The following is a 26,883-nucleotide window of genomic DNA, read 5'->3' on the forward strand; positions in this document are numbered from 1 at the left end:
TTAAACTCCCATCAACAGATAGTTTTAAAAGTTGACTTTTCAGGGCAGCATGCCTTCACAGGTTTCTACAATGGGCTCAAATTTAGTACTATTGAGTCTAATACACAGTATGTCAATTAATGAATATATATATATATATATATATATATATATATATATATATATATATATATGTCACTGGTATAGTTATCTCTTGTATACTCTGTAATCTTAGATTTTGTATTATAACATTGTTAGTAATTATATTATCTTCTTTGAATCGTTTTTAAAAGACAGGACTGTCTTTTTCACTTTATACATGTAGAAATTAAAACTCAGAGGAAATTAGGGAGTTTACAGAAAATGGCTTTAACAACACCAAAGTAGAATTGTCTCTCTTGACTCCATCTCCAGTCATGCTGATTCTACACTGTGTTTGAGTGACAGGATTTAGATTCAGCCTCTAGACTTCCACATTATCCTCTTTCAATCCGAGTGTAAGTGCTGGACACTGTATATCCCAGAGAAGCAAGTCTGGTTACTCCAACCACTCTGCTTTGGGGGTGAACACAGTGTTTATATTGCAGATTTTGTTCAAGCCAGTGCTCTTTCAATACTTCCCATCATGCAGAGCAATGAGAGATTACATATTCGTTTTTAGCTCCAACAGCACAGTACTTTCCTATAGGGTAGGCACTTAATGTTTGTTTCTGAAGCAACTGAGAAGCAGTTATGTGGCCACTGGAGCAGATAACTTGTGTGCCAAAAACATAGAACAGAGACCAAAGATTGATATTCGGGTGATTGATTTCTCTTTCTGTTCTGGGGAGATGAAATGTTTCTCTTTCTGTTTCTCTCTGTCTCTGTCTCTCTGTCTCTGTGTACCTGCTCTCTCTCTCTCTCTCTTTCTCTCTCTCTCTCTGTGTGTGTGTGTATGTGTGTGTGTGTGTGTGCGCGCACGCGTGTACTTGCTGAGATAAAGAGAGAAGAGAAGAATATAAAGTGCTTGGGTCACTTTTCAGTATCCCTAACATTATCTTACATCATTTCAGAATTCAGCAGCCTTTGTATGAGGGTCATAAGGTGCTTGTTGACTGCAACACAAGGTGTAGCTGCTTAAATAAAACGTGGGATCCAGTGTGTGGAGACAACGGCCTATCGTACATGTCAGCCTGCCTTGCAGGCTGTGAGAAGTCTGTTGGAACGGGAATCAACATGGTAAACACTCTTTCCGTGTTCTGGGCTGATGTTTTGTGTGGTATATGAACATATGCTATTTAATTCTACATCTGCTGAAAAGCAAAAACTAGCCTATGCTTAAATTAGATTAATATATTTTTATGAATAACTAAATTTCCTTCATACCTGACCTTACGATTCCTAGATATTATGTAAAACCTTGACAGAGTCTGAGAATGTTTTTTTTAGGCAATCGAGACCATTATTCAAATGATTGGAGTTAAAATACCTTGGATAGGCTTAGCTGTTAAGAACACTTGCTGCTCATTCAGTGGACCTGTTTGGTTCCCATCTGGGGCAGCTCCGAACTCCCAACTCCTGGCAATCTGACACTCTCTTTTCCTTTCCTCACGCATCACATGCACCTGCTTTAATACATACAGATAAAGAAGCATACATATAAATATAAAAATTAAAACTTTAAAATACTCTGGACAAAATCTGGCCTTTTGTGATAGGGTCTCATGAAGCCCATGTCAGTCACAAGCTAATTAGGTGGCTGAGGCAGGCAGAAAATACGTCTTTCCATATCATGAGATTCTTTCATTCATTTATTGATTGCAGTTGTGTGTGTGTGTGTGTGTGTGTGTGTGTGTGTGTGTGTGTGTGCAGGTGCATGTGCATTTGGAGCCCATTCACTTTGTGCTTTTGAGCCAGGCTCTCTCTGGCTTTGAATTTGCTGATTCTGTTAGGCTGCCTGGCAAGTGAGCCCCAGGGAGTCACCTGCTCCCTTCTTCAGAGCACCAGTGTTTGGAGCACTTCCTCTCCACATGCATCTTTGGGGATCTGAACTCAGGTCCTCATGGCTGTGCAGGACTTTACACACTGTGCTGTCTCTGAAGTTGCCCATCATTGTAGTGTAGCAGATAAACAATCATTTTTCTTGTCTTAAACATGATATAATACTTACAGAGTTGGCTGATAACCAAAATGAAATATAAATTTTGATTCTTAATTAAGCTCAGAAACAGAACAATTCAAAAACAATTGACCTTAATTTTTAAATAAAGTCTTTTTCTTGGAACATGACTTTATTAGTAAGCACCTAACTACTCCATCAACCTTCTGAAACACATTTTGTTTTAGCATTTAGTATTAGGGTCAAAACAAAACAAAGCAGTATTTATTTCCTTTTTAAAATTTTATGTGCAAGCTAAAATGTTGGCTTGGTGGGTAAAGGCATTTGCCACCAAACCTTACTATCAGAACTACATCCTGCATGCTAGAAGAGAATCTAGTTCCATAATTTATCCCCTGACTTTTTCATGTATGTCCTGGCACACACTTGTTCACACATAGACACACACACAATTCACATGCACACATGTATACATTTACACCCACAAGAAACCAAACAAACATGAAAATAAATATAAAAATAAAACAAATGTGCATTCAGGACAATTGAATTTTTGCAAATTATTTCAAAAATTTAGAAAAATACCAACTTTTAAAATCTGCCTTTTTTATTTTATAATAGAATTCCAAGATACTACAAAAGGGATGGGGATAAAGGGGGAAAAACCACGATGATATTTGTGCTCAAACTATGGTCTTCATTCAAACTAGATGAGTGCTCTTCCTATGAGCTCTGTCTTTGGCCCCAACACTCTACATTTTGCTCTAATTGGCCTTGTCGACAATACTGAAGGTCTATGTCCAATATTTCTCTTTCTTAAATAGGACACTTTTTTTGACAGGTGTTTCAAAATTGCAGCTGCATTCAGTCTTCAGGAAATGCATCTGCTGTTCTTGGACTGTGTAACAAAAGCCCTGACTGTACTATCAAGCTGCAGTACTTCTTAATCGTGTCAGTATTTGGCTGTTTCATCTACTCGCTATCAGCCATACCTGGGTATATGGTTCTTCTGAGGTAATAAGTAACTCTTTCATTTAGTGTCCTACTTTTTTTAGTAGTGTGTGCATATGCAAGTTTATGATCTCTCTCTGTCTCTCTCTGTCTCTCTGTCTCTCTCTGTCTCTCTGTCTCTCTCTGTCTGTCTCTGTCTGTCTGTCTGTCTCTCTCTCTCTCTCTCTCTCTCTCTCTCTCTGTGTGTGTGTGTGTATGTGGTGGACATGGGCTCCTGGGTGCCAATAAGATCAGAGGGATATCAGAAGACAATGTTTGGGAATCAGTTCTCTCCATTCATCTTGTTTTTAAGGCAGGGTTTCTCATATTTCTGCTGCTGTGCTGGCTGAGAATTCCAGCATACATGGCCTTCAAGGTCCCAAGCAATTCTATTTTCTCCTATTTCATTATGGGAATATTAGAATTACAGTTGCATGCCACTGAACTGGGGTTTCTTATTTTTAGTTTTTTTTCATATGTTCTTGAATTCTGCTGGGTATTGAACTCAGGTCATCTTTCCTTTGTGGCAAGCATCTTTACACACTGAGCACCCCACCAATGCTATTTAGATTTTTGGTCATCTATTAAAATATTTTTCCCAAGAAAGGTTCTTGGAGTCTTGCTTCTACCTTCATAGACACTCTCTGGAACAAGCTAGATATTCGTCCTTCTATTTTCATTTTCCATGGTAAAATGTTATATTATCATGTCCACACGGATGGGGATGTGGTATATGCCTTGTTCATAGGTTCATGGACAGAAAAGGACACCTAGTCTTGCTTGTTATTCTTACCAGTGAGGGAGAATTGGCTGTGGCATCTATCATTCTATCATATGCCAGGCTGATTCAGCTGATGTGACTACTTGGCGTCTTCTTTCTTCTTCACTACTCCAGGTGCCTCTGTTTCAAAGCAGCATGCTCAGTTGATATCCTTATATCAACTGAGTTTTCCTTGTAGAGGATGATGGTCATAGGTGAAGGGCATGTGAGCAGTTACACTCTACTGTTAAAATCTCCAAACACTTTCAAGACATGATCTTGTGTTTACTGCATGTCTGTTCCTGCTTCCATGCCCTATTTACATGTTCTTAACTTTCTCAATTATCTTACCTTTTGACATTGACTCTTTTACTGGGTATAAAAGATGTGGCTCATTGATTTTTTTAAAGTTTTACTTAATTTTTGCTCATTGATGTTTTAATGTGTGATTTCTAAAAGCTTTCAGTGTATGTGTGTATGTGTGTGTGTTTGCATGCGATGGCATGCATATTGAAATAAGAAGACATTTTGCAGGGGTTGGTTCTCTTTCCACTATACGATTTTCAGGTGTTTAACTCAGTTTGTCAAGCTTCGTAGCAATCAACTTTACCCACTGAACCATCTTGTATTTCTTGATATAATGTGTGATTTCTTGATATAATGGGGTTAAGGTCTATTCTAATTAATTTTTCTCATATTTCTTTGTTCTTTCTTGCTGATTGTGATAGTTGCCGTGTCAATGATTGGTAATACAGTTCTACTGTTTACACACCATTATTACTCCTCTAGTCTGTAGTGTTTTCTTGAACTTCTCATGGAATCCCTTATGAAATGAAATACCAACATTGTATTTATTATGCTCTTCTTACTGAAAGATGTATTTGGTAGGAAAATATCACATTTTAAATGAACATCGACATTCCTAATTCATAAGAATATTTTTAGACTTTATCCTGACTGCTTTATAAACCTCCTTTTTAATGTAATTCCCCCAAACCCCCTTATGTCTATTTTCATAGGCAGTACAGGAAAGACAAATGTCTAAAGTTGTTAACTCCGTGTAACAAAAGCATTTTCTTAATGTCATAGCTTGCATGATGGAGTTTTTCTCTGTTTATCTGTGGGATCATTTTTACGATAACTTGAATTTTTATATAACACATGTTAGATTTTGTATCAAAATGACAAAATGCCTGGCAAACAACTTAAGAGAAGAAAGACTTATTTGCTTTTTGGTTTCAAAGTTTTGGGTCCATTATTCTGGGGATACTATGGTGCTCTCCATGGCAAACAGAAGACTATTCATCTTGGTTAACAGTCAATGTCTAAACATTAAAGGGCTCTGCCATGCTTTAGATATGTGGATGTCACTGGAGAGCTTTCAGAAATTACTCTCTTCTTCCTCTATGGGTGCTTAACAATAGAGAACCATTGTCTTCTTTTCAGGATGCAAAGCTTAACCATTAGGATCATGAACTATGACTGTCATTGGGAGGATGATAGGACCCTAGGGTTTGCATGATGTACTTTTATATATGTGTATGTATTCTTCAGGTGTATCAAGTCTGAAGAGAAGTCACTTGGAATTGGATTACATGCATTTTGTACAAGAATATTTGGTATGAACAATTTCCTCAACACATTAGAGCAACACTATGCTAAGTAGTCAATAAACTAATTATTTTCTCTGAATAAAAAGAGAGGAACTATCTTGTCAACTCAAAACTCAACACTTACCTTAGAAGAAATAACAGGGTTTATTCTGGAATCAAATATGAGTCACCATAATGAGAACACAGATTTAGGGCATCCAAATATCAGGTTCCAACATAGATATGGTTTCATGATGTTTGTGGCTGGAGAACAAAGGAAGTCATGAAAAGGAGCTCTCAAGTATATCTGTGGGAACGTGAAGTAGATTGGTGACAGAAAAACAGGGAATTCTCTGCTGTAGGCTCTGTTAGTTAGATGTATAGAAAGCCAGCCCAAGACATTTAAGAAAATACATGATGCTGATGGTTATTAATGCAATGGTTTTCATTTGTTATGATCTAGAAACTTTACACTAATTTATAATATTTAGAAGTGTAGAACGTTTGATTCATAATTTGTTATATTTTTAAGAGAAAAATTGAACTACTTCCAAATAAAATAACACATCGCATCCTTTCCCCTTTCTTTCTTCTTTTCGATGGACTGTTTTTCTTTCTCATTTTATTGCAGCGGGCATTCCGGCTCCTATTTACTTTGGTGCCTTGATAGACAGAACCTGTTTACACTGGGGAACTCTGAAATGTGGTGAGCCAGGGGCATGCAGAATGTATGATATAAATAACTTCAGGTAAAGATACTTTTAAAATTATTTGTTTATTTCTACATTACGTGCATTTGTGTTTTGCATACATATGTGTCTGTGGTCTGTGTGATGGGGTCAGATTCCCTGGAGGGGGAGTTACAGGCAGTTTTTAAGCTGCCATGTGAGTTCTGGGAATTGAATATGGGTCCTCTGGAAGAATAACCGGTACTTTTAACTGCTCAGCCATTGCTCCAGATGCAAAGGTAAAGGTAATTTTTGAGACCTACTTTTGTAGTACATCAAATGTCCCCATTTATAGCTAACATTTTGTTGGGTGACAAGATTACATTAGGTTTCATGTTCAGAATGCCCATGGATGGTATAACTTCCTTGTGTATTTTAATATTTTCCCTTTTTTCGTAAAGTACTTGATGTATGTAAGTGTGAGTGAGCTTCCTAACCTAACCCTTGAAAATACATCAGGAAGGGAGCAGAGTGTCTGCGTAGAGGAAGCAGATGGAGCAGTAGGAGGAGAGCTGCATCTTGAGCTGAGCCAGCATGGCAGAACACTGGAGATAAACAGACAGCAGGATCCAGAGACCAGTGACAATGACGTTGTTGATGGGAAAGAAAGTTCTCAGTTCCTACTACTCCATACCTAGGGAGAGAAAGACTCTTTCTTTCTGCAGGGGTCGGTCAGTATGACAGTCCCAGTACATTCAAGCAGCAAGGATCCTGGCATTAGAGCTTCTGGAACGTTCACAACCCTCTCATGCTTGCACCCTGATATACTAAGAACCCCAAACCTAGGTACTGCCTGGCAGATTAGTAGAACATGTTGGGTACCGTAGCCAGGAACTATCTTGAGAAGGCATCTGCTACTTGAATTTGACTGATGGTCTCATCGCTAGGAACCTATAGATGCTTTTTTGCACATAGTGGTTGGCTGCCTCATGAACAAAACATGGCTCAGCAGAGTGATTGTGGTACAAGCCATCTGAGAGTGTCACAGATGGGGAAAAAGTTACCACACATAGAAATAAACTGAGACCATTACCCTCAAGAACCAGCAGACTGCGGAGCCTGGCCTCTGAGATCTGGGTGCATCCAGTTGTGTGCTTTCATGCTGCTGCTTAGACTAAAAGCAGTTCCTGCATGGTTCCCACCACTCTCAGTGCTACACAGGCACCAGTTGCTGACAGTATAGTGGAATAACTGCGGGTTTACTGCTGTCCCATGCCCGGGGGTCACGCTAGACTGATCTTGAAACAGACTTTAGCTGTTACCTTTTTGGCCTTCTAGGGCAACAGGTCCAAAAAAGTCCACAGAGAAATTTTGTTTGCTATGTACTTCCCTGTTCTCTTCTTTGATCCTAAAAACTCATTAGTCAACAGGAATTTAGGCTTTCTTTAGGTAGGACCCAGTTTTGCTCTGATTCTGGGTGAGGAGGATACTGAAAATTTCTAGGAAAAGAAAAGTGCTGGCCATTGCCCTGTTTTCATGTATGTATGGCTGGGGATGGCTGCTCTCCCATTCACAGACTGGTATGCCTATAGTACCAGCGTGGAAGAAGTCAACTACTTCTGTCTGTATATCTGTGTGCGTTAAAGTTCCAGTTGTCTTGACATACCCAGAATGCTGGACTTTTAACCCAGAACTTGAGCAAATTCACCCCTTTTTCTTCAAATTGATTTTGTCAGGGTCTTTTATAACAGTGGCAGAAACATAAACTAAGATATTTGTTAGTCTAGTATACATCTAGAAAAATTTTGATTGTACTTCTAGACTGTTGTATCTGAAGTCTTAAGCATCTCTCTCCACATATATGTTTGTACTTTACCACTGTAGAAATAGCCGTGATAATTTTCTCTACGTGTATGTAGTTCAGGATTTCCTGCCTAAGGAATGGTGCCACTCACTGTGTGGTAGGTTTTCTCACCTCAATTAATGTAACCAAAATATCTCCCACAGAAATGTTTACAGGCTAACATAATCCACACAGGCCTTCAGTGAATCTTTCTTCCCACAAGATTCTAGATTGTATGAAGTTGACAGCCTATCCATCACACCAGATTTTCCTATAAGTATTTTGAGAACATGAAGGGATTTTTCATAATTATTTAAAAATGTACATATGTCAAAATACCTATATCCCAAACACATTAAGTCCAGAAACCTTAAGGAATATTTTATCAAATTTACAAAGAAGACATTCTTATAACAGTGTATAAGTTATTCTCAAAAATAGTAAAAGGTAAAACTACCCAATTCATTTCAGGAAGCTTCTACAATCCTCATGCTTTACTGGACAAGTTCAGTAAATGGAAAGAATTTAGCTCTAAAGAGATGGCTCAGGGGTTAAGAGTATATATTGCTTGCTCTTGCAGAGGACATGTATTCAGTTCTCATAACCCATATTGGGCAGACTACAACTTCCTGTTACTTCAACTCCTGGGTATCCAGGACTCATGGATACATACAGAGACACAGACAGTTAAAAGTAGTAAAGAGTTATAAAATAAATTGATTATACAAGCAAAATTATGCATGGAAATTAACAAATTGAATCAACTAATATATAAAATGAGTAATATGACTTAGTTTAGATATAGAAGGATTTTAACATCACAAAAATCTTTCAATGTAGCACAGCAGATAAATGCAGAGTGGGAAGAAAACCTTGAAAAGTGGCTTTGTGTTGTTTCTTACATGTATAATTAAAACTGGAACAAACAAAATTGAAAAGAATAATACCCTTAACCCAATATAGGGCTTTTTTTGGCTCAGTATTTAAGAGACTAGATGACAATGGCAGAATAATGGCCCATTGTGAGGTAAGGGAATAGGAGGATTGTTGGCACAGTGTAAGGAGGCTGGTCATATTGCATGCTGTGTTAGGGACTTCATCCTCAACTAAGCCTACTGAAAAGATTCTCATAACACACCGAGAGATGTATTTCTATAATGATCCTAAGTTCAGTCATGTTGACAATGGAAACTAGCCATCACCAAACTGAAAAAATACATTTAAACTTTTATGTTGGAAGTTTTTGACATTTTTGACAGAAAGAATTAACAGCTCAGTGAACTAGAGTATATAAATTACGTGGGCAAAATAATCACCTGACTTTTTTGAAGACTAAATGATCTGTGAGAATATACAGAATTAGCTTTCACTGAGTACGTTAAGATTTAATACAGATCAATTGTTTTCAACAGGCGTATTTACCTTGGGTTGCCAGCAGCTCTAAGAGGATCAAGTTTCATCCCGGGTATCTTCATTCTAATCCTTATGAGGAAGGTCCAACTCCCTGGGGAAATTGACTTTGCAGAGACTGAACGTCCAGAGATGAAGCTCACAGGAAAGAAAGGCGAGCACAAGGATGTGCACGGAAGTCCTGAGGTTGAGAACGACACAGAACTGAAAACAAAGCTGTAACAAGGTTTCCACTGACCTGCCCAATTCCATGGAGAGAGTGTGCATCTGGTTCTTTTGAGCCTACAGTACCTCACGAGAGCTGTACTATAGGGACTCATCTTATCCCGAAGAACCTCCAAAATTATTTTGCTCATGATGAAAATATTTACTGATAGCATTTTCATAACATTGGGGTAGTACTTAAGATTTTCCCAGGGAAGACTATGGTGACCCCACACTGAATTTTAAAGCTGCCTTCATTTTCAAACAGCATTTTCTCTTTTAACTCAATCAAAGCAATTGTGTGTTTTTCACATATCTGCAAATAGTGTTAAAACTTGCCCATTCCTGAGACACTATTCAATTTTATTGAATTTATGCTGCAATGTTGGAGATATTTAGAATTGAAAATTTATATATTGGTTGTGTTACATTGAAATAATTTGTTCAAATGTATCTTTTCTATGTGCAAGACGTATGAATACCTTTTTATCTATTTAGAGTTATAAACTCTCTTTTTTTGTACTCTAGAAATGATGCTTCCAAAATTAGACTTCTCATGAATGTGTCATCTGTTGTTTTTACCCCATTATTTCATTACTCATATCACACATTTGATCATTTTGTTTAGAGCACTGAAATATTTAATCATGTTATTTAAAATCATGTAGCAAAGATGCCCAGAATTCTCCCTAGCAATTAAAATATGGTAATGAAACTCTTTTTTAAAAGCAAATATTTGAGAAAGCCAATCCTTTGAGACTGTATGGCTTTGGCATAATGCTTGCCTAGAATGTGGGAGACCCTGTGTTCAACAATAAGGTAAACTACTGATAATACAATAAAACATAAAATAAAGTAAAAAGCAAGGCTGGATGCTGTGTCAGATGTTATCAAAAGATTACTTTCAAATATCCAAATATTTCAAATATTCTTTGGCCCAGTGTTTATTTTACTCATGTGTCCTAGGAGCACATAGGAATTAATATTCAAAATTACCTTAGAGTAAAACCTTCAAAGCAGAGCCAGCTGGGTGGCTCAGTGGAAAGTGATGTTTGCCTCAAAGTCTGACAAGGTGGTTTTGATCCCTGGGACCAAGAGAGAGAACCATCTCTTGCAAGCTGTCCTATGCCCTCATCTCCTGTACTTCCCCACCGGCAAACAGATAAATAAAAGCACGTAGAAAGATTTTAAGTGTGACTATTGCTATAAATCTTGGCATTAATAAAATTCAAGGTATACTTTCAAACCAAAGTCAAGTTGTGGTGGTTTGATTGAGAACTGTCCCTTGTAGACTCGGGCATTTGTGCATTTGGTTTGCTGTTGATAACTCTGCTTGGAGTGGAGTAGGGGTTCATCCTTAATGGAGGAAGTGAATCACTGGGCTGGGTATTGAGAGTTAAAAGCCTCCCTTACCACCAGTTTACTCTCTGCTTAGTGCTTAGGTTGAGGATGTGACACATCAGCTTCCTGCCCCAGTCACCATGCCTGGTGCTTGCTGTCATGTCTCTTTGCCTTAAGGAACTCCTGTCTCTCTGGAATCATAAGCAAAAGTAACCTCTTTTTTCTTTTGGTTGCTTTGTGGTGTTTAATCACAGCAGTGAAAAGTAACTGACATCGAAAAAAAGTTTATTGGGTGCCTGATAAAGAATGAAGAGATTTTAAGAAACAGCAAGTCTGTCTGTTGTTTTATAGCTGTGGCTTAAGACAGTAGCATGGACATGACTATTTGTTTCTCTCCTTCATTTTTCTTCCTTTGGTAAAGGATGTCAGTAATATAAAAATGGTATAAATACCTAAAGATGGGGATGTTGAAGAAAATAAAGGAGTGGAGGGGTCAATATACAATGTTTATTTATGTATAATAAATTGAGAATCTCTACCATCTAGAGCAGATTGAAGGCAGGTACAACCTCAAAAACTCTTTTGGGGAGCCAGAATGTTCATGGGAGAGTTACGCTGACAACTTTTTGTTACTTGAACCAAGGACAATCCACTTCCATGAAAGAAGAGCTTGTTTTGCTCCAGAGGTCTCAGGTCATGATCACTCGGCCCTGCTGCTTTGGGCCTGGGTCTATGCAATGCATTGGGATGAAACTCATAGGAAGGAAGTTGCTGTCCTTACATTGACAGTGAATCAGAGAGAGAGAGAGAGAGAGAGAGAGAGAGAGAGAGAGAGAGAGAGAGAGAGAGAGAGAAAACACACAGAGAGATGAGAGAGAGGAGAAAGAAGAGAAGAGAGAGAAAGAGAGGGGGGGAGAGAAGAGAGAGAGGAGAAGAGGGAGAGAGAGGAGAGAACAGAGAGAGAGAAGTGAGAAAGAGAGAGAGAGAAGGGTTCAGTGACCTAGTATCTAGTCACCATGTCTTAATGCTTCTATCACCTTTCAACAACTCCTTCCTGAAGACTTTATCACATGGGCCGTTGAGGGAATTGTCCGAACCCAAACAACAGCAAAGAGAAGGTAGGCAACTTCACTGAAGCGCTTTCTGCACTTATCTTCATGCTGTGATTTCCTGAATTAGTGACTGTGTCCTACAAAAGGAAAGGATCAGGGGTATTAATCAGATGGCTCAGCAGTCAAGAGCATGTACTGCTCTTGCACAGAATCTGAGTTTGGTTCTCACGACCCTCAACCACCTATGATCCCAGCTCTGTGGGTTCTGATGACTCTGATCTTCCTGGCACTTCTGCTCACATGCTTATACTCAGTGCTTGGGATTCATCCTTTACAAAGAATATAGTCTTTTCCTCTTAAAATTTGAGACTCACCCTTTAGGAAGACTGTAGTCTTTCCCTCTAGAAGCACAGGTTCGTCCTAGACACTTAGTGGGGAAAGCAATCCAGAAAACATAGGCAATGGAATCCTTGGGGATTTCCTAATGGTGTCTATGAGACCCAGGTAGATAGGTTATTATTCTGAGCTTTATTCTCATCAGGGTGTGATCAGGGTACAGCAGACAGATGTGTAGAAGAGGAGCAAGGGAAAAGGCAGGAAAACCAGCAGATGAGTAAGTTTCCTGTTTAGTATTCTTATGTATCTAAACCTAATAGAATGTATAATAGTTTCTCACTGATGTAGCTGTAATTTCATTATAATAAAAACTTCAAGAAGTTAAAATTTCAACATTAAACAACACAGAATCCGGAAGAAGTAATGGAAAAGGAAGGGGGAGTCAATCACTGTGTCATGTATGCCATGGTGTGAAACTGAACTTGATATGTTAATATTTTGTGATATGTGCTTGTTAGCATGGTTGAACTCACCACCAAAGGGAGCAAAGAGTTGTTTGCAAGCTCACAAGTGATCATCTTTGGGCCAGTGTGAGGGTCTGAAGGAAGAACAAAGGCCTAGGCATTTGCCTTTCAATTTAATTTCTTTTATCAGTTTTCATTTTATCTCATACACATAAAATATGGTTAAAATAATTTTTCTTCAAGAGCAATGTATGGATAAAAGAAAGATTAATAATAAAAAAAGCCCTTTACAGAAGAGGAAAGAACTGAGTCCACCATTTATTGATTTTTTTTTTATCTAAGTGATTGCAAAAGTTGGTTGGCTGAAAATATTCCATTTGTGAAGACACAGCATTTTGATTCCTAGAAAAGTTAGTTTGAGTGGAAATGTATCATTTATCACTAGCATCTGAAACAGCACTTTTTTTCAAGATGCATGTAACTTAAAGATTAAGACTTCATATCAGAATATTAAACAATCTTTAAACAACTGTGCACTAAAGGAGGACAATGACCTCAAAATGTAAACAATGTGTAAATATCTTAACCAGAGGTATAAATTATAATTCAATATGATAAATATATCCTAAAATTGTATCAATATACCAAATATTTTAAATAGAGGCAGAAACATGCATACATACAATATGACAAAATAACTTTGAATAGTTGTACAAATATTGTAAATAGAAATAACAATTATAATTTGAACTTGTATCAATATATAAGAAGCTATACCAATGTTAATTGTCCATAAACAATAGCTCATAAGTATTCACTCTATTACTCACTATTATTATTGTTAGTGTGAATAAATTCACACTAATCTACCTATTATCCCATCCAGTTTTTTCTCTTTTTTTGATCTCTAGGCTTACATAATTTCTACCCCAACCCCCAACTCTTTGTGAGTAATAAACAACATCAAATGGTGTCCCTAACCATGAGGACAAACTTTGTTGAGAGAGGGGACATTGTCTTCTAGAATTGCTTCTTGCTGTCATGGGGGCGATGTTTTTTTCTATGGGAACCTATAAAAGTAAAATGATTGTTGTTGGGGTTTTCTGTCCCACCCGATCCTTGTGCTGCCTGGTTCCCACAGTTATAAAGTCCCAAAGAAATCACACAGAGGTCTACATTAATCATAAACTGATTGGTCCATTAGCTCAGGCTTCTTATTAACTCTTATAACTTACATTTGCCCATTATTCTTATCTGTGTTAGCTACATGGCTCAGTACCTTCTTCAGCAGTATAGTCACATCTTGCTCCTTCTGTGGTCGTACAGGAATGCAGAGGAATGGACTTTCCTCTTCCCTGAATTCTCCTGTTCTCATTTCCCTGCCTCTACTTCCTGTCTGGTTGTCTTGCTTATACTTCCTGCCTGGCTACTGGCCAATCAGCATTTATTTAAAACATAATTGACAGAATACAGAATTATCCCACACCAAATGCCAAATGATGGTTAAATTTCAAGACTGCTCTGTTGCTGTTTTGTATAATTAATTGCAAAATGGTCTCTGAATAGTCGATAGATTTATTTTTTTGAAGTTCTTTTTTTTAATTTATTTATTTATTAAAGATTTCTGTCTCTTCCCCGCAACCGCCTCCCATTTCCATCCCCCTCCCCCAATTTCAATCCCTCCTCCTCAGACCGAAAAGCAATCAGGGTTCCCTGTACTGTGGGAAGTCCAAGGAACCCCCACCTCCATCCAGGTCTAGTAAGTTGAGCATCCAAACTGCCTAGGCTCCCACAAAGCCAGTGCATGCAGTAGGATCAGAAACCCATTGCCATTGTTCTTGAGTTCTCAGTAGTCCTCATTGTCCACTATGTTCAGAGAGTCCGGTTTTATCCCAGGCTTTTCCAGACCCAGGCCAGCTGGCCTTGGTGAGTTCCCAGTAGAACATCCCCATTGTCTCAGTGTGTGGGTGCACCCCTTGCAGTCCTGAGTTCCTTGCTCATGCTCTTTCTCCTTCTGCTCCTGATTTGGACCTTGAGATTTATGTCTGGTGCTCCAATGTAGGTCTCTGTCTCTGTCTCCTTTCATCTCCTGCTGAAGGTTAATATTCAGGAGGATGCCTATATGTTTTACTTTGGGTTCTCCTTATTTAGCTTCTCTAGGATCACTGTCCTTTGTTTATGGCTAGAAACCAAATATGAGTGAGTACATCCCATGTTCCTCTTTTTGGGTCTGGCTTACCTCACTCAGGATAGTGTTTTCTATTTCCATCCATTTGCATGCAAAATTCAAGAAGCCCTTGTTTTTTACTGCTGAGTAGTACTCTAATATGTATATATTCCATACTTTCTTCATCCATTCTTCTATTGAAGGGCATCTAGGTTGTTTCCAGGTTCCGGCTATCACAAACAATGCTGCTATGAACATAGTTGAGCATATACTTTTGTTGTATGATAAGGCCTCTCTTGGGTATTTTCCCAAGAGTGGTATTGCTGGGTCCAGGGGTAGGTTGATTCCGAATTTCCTGAGAAACCGCCACACTGCTTTCCAAAGTGGTTGCACAAGTTTGCATTCCTACCAGCAATGGATGAGTGTACCCCTTTCTCCACAACCTCTCCAACAAAGGCTATCATTGGTGTTTTTTATTTTAGCCATTCTGACAGGTGTAAGATGGTATCTTAAAGTTGTCTTGACTTGCATTTCCCTGATTGCTAAGGAAGTTGAGCATGACCTTAAGTGTCTTTTGGCCATTTGAAGTTCTTCTGTTGAGAATTCTCTGTTCAGCTCAATGCCCCATTTTATAATTGGGTTGATTAGCCTTTTACGGTCTAGTTTCTTGAGATCTTTATATATTTTGGAGATCAGACCTTTGTCAGTTGCGGGGTTGGTGAAGATCTTCTCCCAGTCAGTGGGTTGCCTTTGTGTCTTAGTGACAGTGTCCTTTGCTTTACAAAAGCTTCTCAGTCTCAGGAGGTCCCATTTATTCAATGAGGTCCTTAATGTCTGTGCTGCTGGGGTTATACGTAGGAAGTGGTCTCCTGTGCCCATGTGTTGTAGAGTACTTCCCACTTTCTCTTCTATCAGGTTCAGTGTGTTTGGACTGATATTGAGGTCTTTAATCCATTTGGACTTGAGTTTTGTGCATGGTGATAGATATGTATCTAGTTCCTTCTTCTACAGGTTGATATCCAGTTTTGCCAGCACAATTTGTTGAAGATGCTCTCTTTTTTTCCATTGTATACTTTTAGCTCCTTTATCGAAAATCAGGTGTTCATAGGTTTGTGGGTTAATGTCAGGGTCTTCTATTCAATTCCATTGGTCGACTTCTCTGTTTTTATGCCAATACCAAGCTGTTTTCAATACTGTAGCTCCGTAGTAGAGTTTGAAGTCAGGGATGGTAATGCCTCCAGACGCTCCTTTGTTGTATAAGATTGTTTTGGCTATCCTGGGTTTTTTGTTTTTCCATATAAAGTTGATTATTGTCCTCTCAAGATCTGTGAAGAATTTTGATGGGATTTTGATGGGGATTGCATTGATCTATAGATTGCTTTTGGTAGAATTGCCATTTTTACTATGTTGATCCTCCCAATCCAGGAGCAAGGGAGATCCTTCCATTTTCTGGTGTCCTCTTCAATTTCTTTCTTCAAAGACTTAAAGTTCTTGTCAAATAGATCTTTCACTTCCTTGGTCAGAGTTACCCCAAGATATTTTATGCTATTTGTGGCTATCGTGAAAGGTGATGCTTCTCTAATTTCCCTCTCTGTTTCCTTATCCTTAGTGTATAGGAAGGCCACTGAGTTTTTGGAGCTGATCTTGTATCCTGCCACATTACTAAAGGTGTTTATCAGCTGTAGGAGTTCTTTGGTAAAGTTTTTGGGGTCGCTTATGTATACTATCATATCATCTGCAAATAACGAGAGCTTAACTTCTTCTTTTCCGATACGAATCCCCTTGATCCCCTTATGTTGTCGTATTGCTATTGCTAGAACTTCAAGCACTATATTGAAGAGGTATGGAGAGAGTGGACAGCCTTGTCGTGTTCCTGATTTTAGTGGGATGGCTTTGAGTTTTTCTCCATTTACTTTAATGTTAGCTGTCAGGTTGCTGTAAATAGCTTTTATTATATTTAGGTATGACCCTTGTATCCCTAATCTCTCCAAGACTTTTATCATAAAGGGGTGTTGAATTTTGTCAAATGCTTTTTCAGCATCTAATGAAATGATCATATGGTTTTTTTTTATTTCAGTTTATTTATATGGTGGATTACCTTGATAGATTTTTGTATGTTGAACCAGCCCTGCATCTCTGGGATGAAGCCTACTTGATCATGATGGATAATTTTTCTAATGTGTTCTTGGATTCGGTTTGCCAGTATTTTATTGAGAATTTTTGCGTCGATATTCATGAGTGAGATAGGCCTGTAAATCTCTTTCTTGGCTGGGTCTTTGTGTGGTTTTGGTATCAGGGTAACTGTAGCTTCATAAAAGGAATTTGGCAATGACTCTTCTGTTTCTGTATTGTGAAATACATTAAGGAGTATAGGTATTAGCTCTTCTTGGAAGTTCTGGTAGAATTCTGCATTGAAACCATCTGGTCCTGGGGTTTTTTTTGGAAGGGAGATTTTTGATAACGGTTTCTAGTTCTTCGCGACTAACAGGTCTATTTAGATCATTCACCTGGTCTTGGTTTAGCTTTGCCATGTGGTACTTATCTAAAAAAATGTCCATTTCTTTTGCATTTTCTAGTTTTGTGGCATACAGGCTTTTGTAGTAAGATCTAATGAGTCTCTGAATTTCCTCTGTGTCTGTGGTTATGTCCCCCTTTTCATTTCTGATCTTATTTATTTGCGTGTTCTCTCTCTGTCGTTTAATTAGTTTGGATAGTGGTTTGTCGATCTTGTTGATTTTCTCCAAGAACCAACTTTTTGTTTCATTGATTCTTTGGACTGTTTTCTGTGTTTCTATTTTGTTGATTTCCGCCCTCAGTTTGATTATTTCCAGTCTTCTACTCCTCCTGGGCGCATCTGCTTCTTTTTTTTCTAAAGCTTTCAGGTGTGCTGTTAAGTCTCCGATGTATGCTTTCTCTGTTTTCTTTAAGTGGGCACTTAGTGCTATGAACTTTCCTCTTAGCACTGCTTTCATAGTGTCCCATAGGTTTGAGTATGTTGTCCCTTTATTTTCATTAAATTCAAGGAAGACTTTAATTTTTTTCTTGATTTCTTCCTTGACCCAGGTGTGGTTCAGTAGTTGACTGTTCAGTTTCCATGTGTTTGTCGGCTTTGTGGAGGTAGGATTGTTGTTGAATTCTAACTTTAATCCGTGGTGATCTGATAAGACACAGGTGGACACTGATATTTTTTTGTATCTGTGGAGGTTTCCTTTGTTTCCGAGTATGTGGTCAATTTTCGAGAAGGTTCCATGAGCTGCAGAGAAGAAGGTATATTCTTTCCTATTTGGGTGGAATGTTCTATAGATGTCTGTTAAGTCCATTTGCTTCATTACCTCCAGTAGTTCTCTTACTTCTTTATTAGGTTTCTGTCTGATTGACCTGTCCATTGCTGAGAGAGGTGTATTGAAGTCTCCTACTACTAGTGTGTGTGGTTTGGTGTCTGCCTTGAGTTTTAGTAATATTTCTTTTACATAAGTGGGTGCTTTTATATTGGGGGCGTAAATATTCAGGATTGTGACGTCATCCTGACAAATTGTTCCTGTTATGAGTATAAAGTGTCCATCTCGATCTCTTCTGATTGATTTTAGTTTGAAGTCAGTTTTGTTAGAAATTAATATGGCCACACCTGCTTTTTTCTTAGGACCATTTGCTTGAAAGACCTTTTCCCAACCCTTTACTCTGAGTAGATGCCTGTCTTTGTGGTTGAGATGTGTTTCTTGCAAACAGCAGAATGTTGGATCCTGTTTTCGTATCCAACCTCTTAGCCTGTGCCTTTTCATAGGTGAATTGAGACCATTAATATTAAGTGACATTAATGACCAGTGGTTGTTTACGCCGGATATTCTTATTGTTTTTGGAAGTAGAATTTGTGTGTCTCCCTTCTTTGAGTTGTGCTAGTGAAGGGTTGCTAGATGCCTCAGTTATTGTAGGCAGTGTTGGCAATTTTGAATTCCTTGGGTTGCGATTTTCCTTCTATTATTTTCTGTAGGGCTGGATTCGTGGCTACGTATTGTTTAAATTTGTTCTTATCCTGGAATGTCTTGCTTTCTCCATTTATAGTGAATGAAAGCTTGGCTGGGTATAGTAGTCTGGGCTTGCATCCATGGCCTCTTAGCTTCTGCAGTACTTCTATCCAGGACCTTCTGGCTTTCATTGTTTCCATAGAGAAATCAGGTGTAAGTCTGATTGGTTTACCTTTATAAGTTAGTTGGCCTTTTTCCTTTGCAGCTCTTGGTATTCTTTCTTTAACCTGTATATTTTGTGTTTTGATTATTATATGGTGAGGGGATGTTTTTCTTTGATCCAGTCTGTTTGGTGTTCTGTATGCTTCTTGAATATTCAAAGGAATATCTTTCTTTATGTTGGGAAAGTTTTCTTCCATAATTTTGTTCAAAATATTTTCTGGGCCTTTGAGCTGTGACTCTTCTTCTTCTATTCCTATTATTCTTAGGTTTGGTCTTTTTATTGTGTCCCATAATTCCTGAATGTTTTGTGATGAGAATTTGTTGGCTTTGCAGTTTTCTTTGATCAGAGAGTTTATTTTCTCTATGGTGTCCTCAGAATCTGAGATTCTTTCTTCTATTTCTTGTGTTCTATTGATTATGCTTGTTTCTGTAGGCTCTGCTCGTTGACCTAGATTTTCCATATCCAGCTGGTCCTCAGTTTGTGTTTTCTTCCTTGCTTCCATTTCAGTTTTCAATTCTTGAACTGTTTCCATTACCTGTTTGATCATTTTTTCTTGGTTACCCAGGTTATTATGTACGTATTTACTCATTTTTTCAAATTTTTGGTTATACTTCTCATCCATTTCTATAAGGGCATTTTTCACATGTTGTTTAAGGGACTCTATTGCTTTCACAAAGTCAATTTTTTCCACTTCTTCTGTGTTAGGGTGTTGAAGACCTTCTGTTGTAAGATCATTGGGTTCTGGTGTTTTCATGCTGTTTTTCAGATTATTGGGTGAATTCTTGCCTTGGCACCTGCCCATCTCCTCCTATCGATGCTATCTAAGGGGTCTGTTAAAACTGGTTCAGGTTTCCCTGCTAGCCAGGGGCTCCTCTTACAAAATGCCCTTGCTCTGTTTCCTGGTTCCTGCCAGGGGCCAAGATCCCTCTCACCCCTCAGAAGGGTCTTCAGGAATAGGACCCGGCTCCTCCTTTGCCAGGGACCTCCCCAACCAAAGGCCTACCTCTTTGATTTAATTGTAGTGGGGCGATCTGCTTTCGGTGTTGGGCGCGGTCCCTGCAGCCTGCTTCTGCTGCGAGGACGGTTCCCGCCGCCTGCTGCCTGAGTCCTCTGCTGCCGCTCCAGTCCCAGCCGGTCCCAGCCGGTCCCAGTAGGTCCCCGCCGGCTGTGGAGGGCATCCTCCAGCCACCTCCGCTGTCCAGTGTTCCGGCCGCCTCCGCCGTCTTTTTTGAAGTTCTTATGTGGAGTTCTGGCCAGAACATTGTAAGAAGGTGTATCATTTTCACAGTTGGTATCCAAAAACTGGTCTCATAGTAGCACTATCAGCATCATGACATCATATCAACCAGGTGGAGTCATTGTTGTGGGACTACATCTTCTTCCTGGAAGCTTCAAAGATTACTGCAGGAAATCTACTGTTAATTGTTGAAAACTTAAACATTATTCATATAGAAATATATTCAATGAAAAATACAATGTAGACAAAATGGGAATGGAGAAAAGTAAAATATTGTTTTAAAACCTATCTTCTTTCTGTCCTATACCAGATGGCTCCTGACATGAGACAGAAGTTCTGATTTTTTCTTTTAAAAACAAACTTGGATTTAGAGAAGGATAGCCATTGTCCAACTCCAAAGCCAACTCTTATTTTTAAGAAGAGATATATACATGCTCAGATAATCAAATTTTATCATGTAGATGATACAGCATCATAAGTCAGATTTCTCTTTGATTGTTGATCCTTTCTGGTATCTATCTTTTCCCCTTTAGGCATCTAGATGTCCAAGGTCTTTTTTGGAGATGAATATTTTCCTGCAAAGGCAAGAACAGAATCCTGCCCCAACCTTTATGAGGTTTTCTTACCATCTGTATGGTTGTCAACTCTAGGGATGAGCTGTCATTTTTCTTTCTCAAGGGGTTTTTCCTTTTCCTACTGAATCTTTATTAATTTTGAGGGTATCCATAGTTTTTCTTCTCCTGTGGAAACAAGAGTGAAACACTTTCCTCAACGTAGCACGTCTCCTGGTTTCCATTGTGAAGTCAACACATCCTTGAAATATACTGGCTGATTCAATTCAGAAGTTTTTCTATTATCAAATATCTCTCTGCTGCCATTGTTCCTTTCTCATTAGGGTTAAAAAATTCAAGGTTAATGAAGTGTTATGCAATAATTTCTGGGGGCATTTTCCATCCCTTTCTGTTTGTATAGGTGGGGAGACCAGGCAGGAAGTAGAGGCAGGGCGATGAGAATGGGAGAATTCTGGGAAGAGGAAAGGATTAGTCTGCAGTCATCACCCAGATGCAGAAGATACAAGATGAGAAAGATTCACTGATAAATGGTACCAAGCCACATGACTAACACAGACAAGAATTATGGATTAATATAAGATATAAGAATTAGTTAATAAGAACGCCTGAACTAATAGGTCAACCAGTTTATAATTAACGTAGGACTCTACGTGTTTCTTTGGGACTGAATGACTGTGGGATCAGGTGGGACAGAAATCTCTGTAAACATCCTCCATCACCAATGAGCATACTGATGTCAAGAAATGCATTAGCAAACATTTTACAGTTGTCTTGTGAGTATGCACAAGACAAGTAATTATGAGAAAACACAAAAATGATCTGACAGATAATAATGTTATGAATTATTCTATTTTTAAAGTTCACTGTATAAAATGTGAGCACTCACAGACACTCAGTAGAGTTGCTAAGCAAATCTCTCTGAATGTACTGGAAGAAAAAAATCAAGATATTAGCAGACATATTAGGTAATTCTGTTAAATATTCTGTCAGGATTCAATTGTTCTGGTTCTTAGAAACTTCATATTGGTTTTATAATTATTTTTAGCCATTAAAATTCCTATTGAAAATTACATTTAGTTCAGAGAACAATGTGTGAAACCATTGAGTTTTAAGATGACAAAAGCCACTTTCTGATGATTCCTGCTATTAATCACAACTGGTGTTGTAGAAATGTCTGTACACTGACACAGACCTTTACCCAGGAACACATATTCCAGAGAATAAAAAGAGATGATGATGATACTTCCAATGAGAGATTAAATCACATAAATTTTCAAAGGTAAATTTAATTCTTTGTGCTGCCCAAGATGGGTAATATATTCCTGAGAATATATTGCTTAAAACTAATTTAGGCACAAATTTTCATTACATAATTTAAATGATATTCATGGGTTTGGTCTCAGGAATCTATTAAATAGATGGAGAATTGCAGTTTTTAGTGGTTTTCCTCTGATGGTTGGAATTGTTACTATTCTGTTAGCTGTCTTTACCTTAGATTTCCTCAAACTATTATTTAGTTTTCTTTGTTTACCTTGATGCTTCCAATAAGCCTTCCTCAGAAATCATGATAATATATATGAACAATTTATACATTGGCAATATTTCAGATATTACTAATTTACATCCACAGATACTCAGAGTCATATTGTATGTAATAACTTCTTATAATTCTGTATAGCCATGGCATGGAATGACCTTCAAATAACAAGTGACTTTTAAACTAATTCTGAAGTTTAACTTCTTAAAATTTTTCATTTGTCTCCGATTTTATAGTTTCAATTTCCAGAAGGAGATGCAGAAGTTTGGATATTTCCTGTATCTTCTGAAGAAGAACAAACAATAAACACAGTACTAAAACTATGCACCAAAATTTCAGCTGACATGAAATTCATTGTTTTGTTCAATCCCTTCCATTTCTTTCAGTACTGGGTTTAAACAGCAGGAATGTCTATCTGTCTGTCAGTTTTTCTGGCTTTTGCCAGGTTTTACTCTGGGTTTGCCCCTGTAGGTTCTGACGAGTTTCCAGACAAATGTCATCATCCATGCCCATCTGTAAGAAGTTCTTCCAGTCAATCATCAGTCACTGACTTTGTTTTTAAGAATGCAGAAGGAAAACATTAGGCTTCAAGTACTGCTCATGGCTGCATTGTTCAATTGTAATTTCCCCACACTTTTCAAATAAAGTAGAGATTTTCAGAATACCAACCTTCTGACAGTTGGAGCTTTCACGTGGTTTAGTGCCACAGAAAGGATAAGAAGAGCAGCAGGCAGCTTGGAGATGTGCACCGCTCTCAAATTTGCTGTGAAGCAAAAAGCACTGAAGTCAAGTTACCTCCGTCAGTTCTGATCAATGCTGTTTTAAATTAGAACCTTCAAAGACATTTTATAGCGTATTTAACACGGATCTCTTTTTTTTTCATTTACTTATTTATTTTTAATTAAAAATTTCCACCTCCTCCCCTCCTCCCATTTCCCTCACTCTCCCCCATTTCCATCTCCCTCCCCCCACTCCTCTTCCCTCTCCCTCTCCAGTCCAAAGAGCAGTCAGGGTTCCCTGCCCCGTGGGAAGTTCAAGGTCATCCCCCCTCCATCCAGGTCTAGGAAGATGAGCATCCAAACAGACTAGGCTCCCATAAAGCCAGTACATACAGTAGAATCACAACCCAGTGCCGTTGTCCTTGGCTTATCAGTCAGCCCTCCTTGTCAGACACATTCAGAGAGTGCGGTTTGACCAACATGCTCCATCAGTCCCAGTCCAGCTGGCCATGGTGAGCTCCCATTAGATCAGCCCTGCTGTCTCAGTGGGTGGGCGCACCCCTTGCGGTCCTGACTTCCTTGCTCATGTTCTCCCTCCTTTTGCTCCTCATTTGGACCTTGGGAGCTCAGTCCAGTGCTTCAATGTGGGTCTCTGTTTCCAGCTTCATCCATTGCCAGATGAAGGTTCTATGGTGATATGGAAGATATTCATCAGTGTGGCTATAGGATAGAGCCATTTCAGGCCCCCTCTCCTCAGCTTCCCAAGGATCTAGCTGGGGACATCTCCAAGGACACCTGGGAACCCTTCTAGAGTCCAGTCTCTTCCGACCCTCAAATGGCTCCCTTAGTTAAGATATATACTTCCCTGCTCCCATATCCACCCTTCCAACATCCCAAACGTCCCATTCCCCTAAGCTCTCCCCATCCTCCCCTTCTCACTTTTTTCTCCCCATCTCCCCTTACCCCCATCCCACCCACAATCTCTCAATTTTTGCCTGGCAATCTTGTCTACTTCCAATATCCAGGAGGATAACTATATGTTTTTCTTTGGGTTCTTATTTAGCTTCTTATTTAGCTTCTCTAGGATCACGAATTATAGGCTCAATGCTTTTTATTTATGGCTAGAATACACTTATGAGTGAGTACATATCATATTTATCTTTTTGGGTCTGGGTTACCTCACTCAGGATAGTGTTTTCTATTTCCATCCATTTGCATGCAAAAGTCAAGATGTCATTGTTTTTTACCGCTGAGTAGTACTCTAATGCATACATATTCCACACTTTCTTCATCCATTTTTCCACTGAGGGGCATCTAGGTTGTTTCCAGGTTTTGGCTACTACAAATAATGCTGCTATGAACATAGTTCCTTAAAGGAACCTCCAAAACCCAAACTTGAGATTCCGGCTGTCCTCCCAAATGACCAGGAGGATTTATAACTCCGAGATCCCGCAGTCCCGGCCACACCCATATTAGACAGGCGTCAGCGCCACTGTCGCCTGACTGTGGAGAGAAGGCTTCTGCCCGTCTGCTCTTACATCTGCAGCCCTGTCAGCAGGAGTGTGGCGCCCGAGCTGCTGGGCCCTGCGGCCTGGTCCGTGTCCCTTCCAAGCCACGAACTCGGAGGATCCTGGACTCCCGGTGGCCCAGCAGCGAAGTTAAGTTCTGGGCACGTTCGTCAGCCCGCCGCGTTGTGCCTCACTCCGGCTTGCGTCCGCTGACCGGGGCCCCAAATCTCTGTGGCTGAGGCTCCAGGTCCTTTCTGCTGGTGGGGGAGGAGCGGGGCTCACCGAGGTCGAAGCGCTCCAGGTGGTGGAGACCGACCAGGAGGTCAAGCTGCAGCCTCAGCTGCGCTCCTACACCTGGCCGCTGCCCAGGCTGGAGTTTAACCAGTCCAACTGGATCACCTCCAGCCCAGCGCTGTCGGGCAGCGTGGCCACCAACCCCGACGCCACGGCAACCCTGGCTTTGGCGTCCGCTGTGAGCACCGGTTTCATGAGCAACCTGAGCCTGCTGGAGCAGAGTGAGGACTTCGCACGGGTGCCCAGCTGAGTGGCAGTGGAGGCCACGGCTGCTGCCAGCAGGGGTCTTTGCCAGAACTTCCAGGGCCCCGATGCGAGCTGCTTGCACCCAACGCCGCTGCAGCGACCCCTGCCGACCAGGCAGCTGGCGCAGCCCCCATCCATGCCCCACACAGCAGCTGGGCCACTCATGGGACGGCCAGAGCAAGAGCAGTTCGCGCCGACCTCACCACCAAGGCCGATCTCTGCCGGCCGAGAAGAGGCTCCCGCTGCGGAGATCTACAAGAGGGTGGTGAAGAGCGTGCACTACTTCAAGGATAAGGGCGACAGCAACAGCTCGGCTGGTGGAAAAAAATCAATTCGTCATAACCTGTCCCTTCACACCAGCTCAAGTGCTAGTGCAATCGGTGGGAGGCTTTCTCCCATCATGACGGAGCGGAGCAGGATGACCTCGGAGATGGGGATGTGCATTCTCTGGTGTGTCCACTGTCTGCTGCGGGGATGGTGTCCACTCTGCCCAGTCTGCGTGTAGTCAGCGGTCCTGAAAGTATGGAGAACCTTTTGGATGATCTCGGTCTTCTCTCATCCCCACCGTCTTTGGCTGTGTCAGCCTTGTCTTCAGCTGGCAGCATGGTGCAGCGGACATCGTCTGCACCGCTGGTCTCCAGTCTGGGTTCATCCAGCCTGGACTATTCAGGGTATACGTGCGGCAGTTCCAGCGTGGGCTCCTTGCCCCTGATGCCTGTGCAGACTCTCCGGGGCAGAGGGTCCAGTTGTGGAGGACTGAACTAGTGTGGCTGTTCACCAGGACTCTTGAAGGAGTTGTTGACTTTTGGTTCTCCTCCCCACAGTGGCATTGTGTTGCTGGCTGGTCCTGGGGTGTCCTGGCCCGACAGGTGTTAGGGTTCTGGGCCAGGATGTGGTGACAGGCCCTAATTCAGTCATGCCAGGCAGGCATCTCCTGGACATTCACAGCAAACATCTTCAGTCAATGGACATGCCCTGCTCCATGTGGTGAACACCGTGCCTCACACACCTGCCATGAACCGCTTGACCGCTGTGAAGATACTGTCCCACCCCATGCAGATGCGTGCCCTGGGTGGCTACTCCTCTGTGAGCAGCTGCAATGGCTATGGGAGGATGGGTGTCCTCCACCAGGAGAAGCTCCCAAGTAACGTGGATAGAGTGCTTATTGAGTACTTGGACTGTGACCTGGAGTCTATCATTCATTGGAATGATCTCATGGACCGGGATGCCCAACCGGAGCTTCCTTAGTCCAGGGAGAGTTAGTACTCTTTTGTAGTGCTATGACAGTCCCGTGTCTTGATAAACTTTGCTTTGTACTGCCTGTGTTCTGCGAAAGTAGTGAATCACAAACTAGGGTCTCCATCCTGCACTCTGCACCTCTGCTGAATGACTTGTCTTACCACAGAATTCATTTGAGAGGTGAGTAGCCTGTGATCAATCTGCTGAATGGATGGACTTGTGAAACTTTGGGGGCAGAATGGGATTGGGTGCCAGCTTTGTACAGGTCTTTTCTATTATTTTTGTTGTTTGTTTGTTTTGTTATTTTGCAGATTTGTGCGGACACCTTGGGGTGGTTCTATAGCAATGTCCTGAAAGGTCATGTCGCTTCTCAGTCTCCGTCTCTGTTTTGGCTCAAGCCAGATGGAGGCTTCAGTGTGCTTGGAATCCACTCAAACTAAGA

The 26,883-nt window shown here is 40.3% G+C and overlaps 3 protein-coding genes, 1 long non-coding RNA gene and 1 pseudogene across 5 annotated transcripts in view; 3 read left to right on the forward strand and 2 right to left on the reverse strand.

The window, feature by feature from the left end:
• Window positions 1–10,793, forward strand: part of LOC142855848 (solute carrier organic anion transporter family member 1A5) — an 83,468-nt gene extending 72,675 nt beyond the window's left edge. For both annotated transcript variants that reach the window (XM_075982372.1, XM_075982373.1), the window contains exons 12-16: window positions 1,032–1,197; window positions 2,919–3,091; window positions 5,382–5,446; window positions 6,051–6,168; window positions 9,343–10,793. In XM_075982372.1, the coding sequence (XP_075838487.1) occupies window positions 1,032–1,197; window positions 2,919–3,091; window positions 5,382–5,446; window positions 6,051–6,168; window positions 9,343–9,562 (742 nt within the window). In that variant the 3' untranslated portion in view covers window positions 9,563–10,793. The remainder of the gene's footprint in view (window positions 1–1,031; window positions 1,198–2,918; window positions 3,092–5,381; window positions 5,447–6,050; window positions 6,169–9,342) is intronic.
• The window catches only part of Slco1b3 (solute carrier organic anion transporter family member 1B3), a 1,042,880-nt gene that overhangs the window by 465,355 nt on the left and 550,642 nt on the right, over window positions 1–26,883 (reverse strand). The window lies entirely within an intron of this gene.
• Window positions 20,322–23,159, reverse strand: LOC142855422 (uncharacterized). Its single transcript, XR_012911509.1, has 3 exons — window positions 23,105–23,159; window positions 20,953–21,066; window positions 20,322–20,490 (listed from the first exon to the last, which is right to left on the reverse strand). It is a non-coding gene; the product is annotated as an uncharacterized LOC142855422 (long non-coding RNA).
• On the forward strand, window positions 24,847–25,206 carry LOC142855683 (forkhead box protein O1-like; the record flags this gene model as incomplete). Its single annotated transcript, XM_075982131.1, has 1 exon — window positions 24,847–25,206. A coding segment is annotated over one exon (360 nt), but the record flags the coding sequence as incomplete, so codon positions are not given.
• On the forward strand, window positions 25,339–26,450 carry LOC142855423 (forkhead box protein O1-like; annotated as a pseudogene).

This window comes from Microtus pennsylvanicus, chromosome 8 (genome assembly GCF_037038515.1).
Source record: "Microtus pennsylvanicus isolate mMicPen1 chromosome 8, mMicPen1.hap1, whole genome shotgun sequence".
Classification (NCBI taxonomy): domain Eukaryota; kingdom Metazoa; phylum Chordata; class Mammalia; order Rodentia; family Cricetidae; genus Microtus; species Microtus pennsylvanicus.